Here is a 1,249-nt window from a genome sequence, read left to right on the forward strand (position 1 = left end):
GTTCAGATGATCGCTGCTGTACGCCGCACGCCACCAAAACGGCCCCTGTGACATTCAGCTGTCCAAATGGAAGCACACTCAAGAGACTTTTCATGTTCATTCGTACATGTGTGTGTCACCGTAACTGCCCTGCTGAAAATGTATCAAAGCATGGACCCGAGATCGGTTACACCGCCATCCTCACCCGTTGAATAACACACCAAAAACACGGAGACACTCATGCTGCCTCGACCGAACCCAAATCAGGCAGAAGCAAAGACCTAAGTGGGGATTTATACAAAAATCACAATGAAAACTGTTAAAGATTAACCCTTTTGATCGTGTTTTGTTTATGTCACCATGCTGGATCATGACTTATACACTTCTTACTAATTAAATTATCTTTTGATCATTTTAAAACAATGATTGCTTAACAATTTATTTTTATTTTATTTTGATTGTTAAAAAGCACTCAACATAGATTTCTTATCGTTTATTCACTATCTTAAAAAACAAACAAACACATTAAAAAACATTATTACATTATACACATGCTCTAATGTAAGTGAGCACATGAGCTGGTTACATGTGCAGTCAATGTAACTCTAAAGGTTATTCATTTGTGAACAATACCTTCACTTTACATTGTGCACAAAAAAACTCACCCTTACAGTGTCACACACATTCCTCTGGTGTGTGTGTGTGTGTGTGTGTGTGTGTGTGTGTGTGTGTGTGTGTGTGTGTGTGTGCAAAGATGACCTTTCCCAGGCCCTGGCATCATAAGGGAACTCCAGAAGCATCACAAGTGTGTGCAGTGTGGCAACTGTCAAAGGTCACTCTCGTAGTAGAGTGAAAGTTCACTGAGTTGTGGTTTGACTTGGGTTTTACATTTTTTTATGTTCTTTTATAAAATAAATAATAACTCTCTGCTCACAGAATGATGTTGTACAGCCTTAATAAAAGTGTGCTTTTTAATTAAAAAAAAATGTATAAATAAGGTGTCTATTTGAGGTGGGAGGATTTTTGTTTGTCTCTTTGTTTTTAATTATATTTTTATTGTTATAGGAACACACACATGAAACATTTACATGACCTAAAGACACAAGGGAAGCTTGTGATTAGATTAATAATGTCCTTATTAAAATAAAAGGTGTTCAGAAAATAAAAAATTTGAACCATTTCATCTGCAGTGTTCAAACTCATTGAAAGTAAGCGTATGATTGTTTGAGCATTTCTCTGTGTGTGTGTGTGTGTGTGTGTGTGTGTGTGT

The 1,249-nt window shown here is 36.7% G+C and overlaps 1 protein-coding gene across 1 annotated transcript in view; it reads left to right on the plus strand.

Moving 5' to 3' along the window:
* LOC124384986 (CCN family member 3-like) overlaps window positions 1-976 on the plus strand; it is a 3,215-nt gene extending 2,239 nt beyond the window's left edge. Inside the window, exon 5 of the mRNA XM_046848019.1 lies at window positions 1-976. This exon is cut by the window's left edge and continues 106 nt beyond it. Within this exon, the coding sequence (XP_046703975.1) occupies window positions 1-191 (191 nt within the window). The 3' untranslated portion in view covers window positions 192-976.
* The last annotated feature ends 273 nt before the right edge of the window (window positions 977-1,249 follow it).

The sequence above is a fragment of the Silurus meridionalis genome, chromosome 4, assembly GCF_014805685.1.
Source record: "Silurus meridionalis isolate SWU-2019-XX chromosome 4, ASM1480568v1, whole genome shotgun sequence".
NCBI classification, from domain to species: Eukaryota; Metazoa; Chordata; class Actinopteri; order Siluriformes; family Siluridae; genus Silurus; species Silurus meridionalis.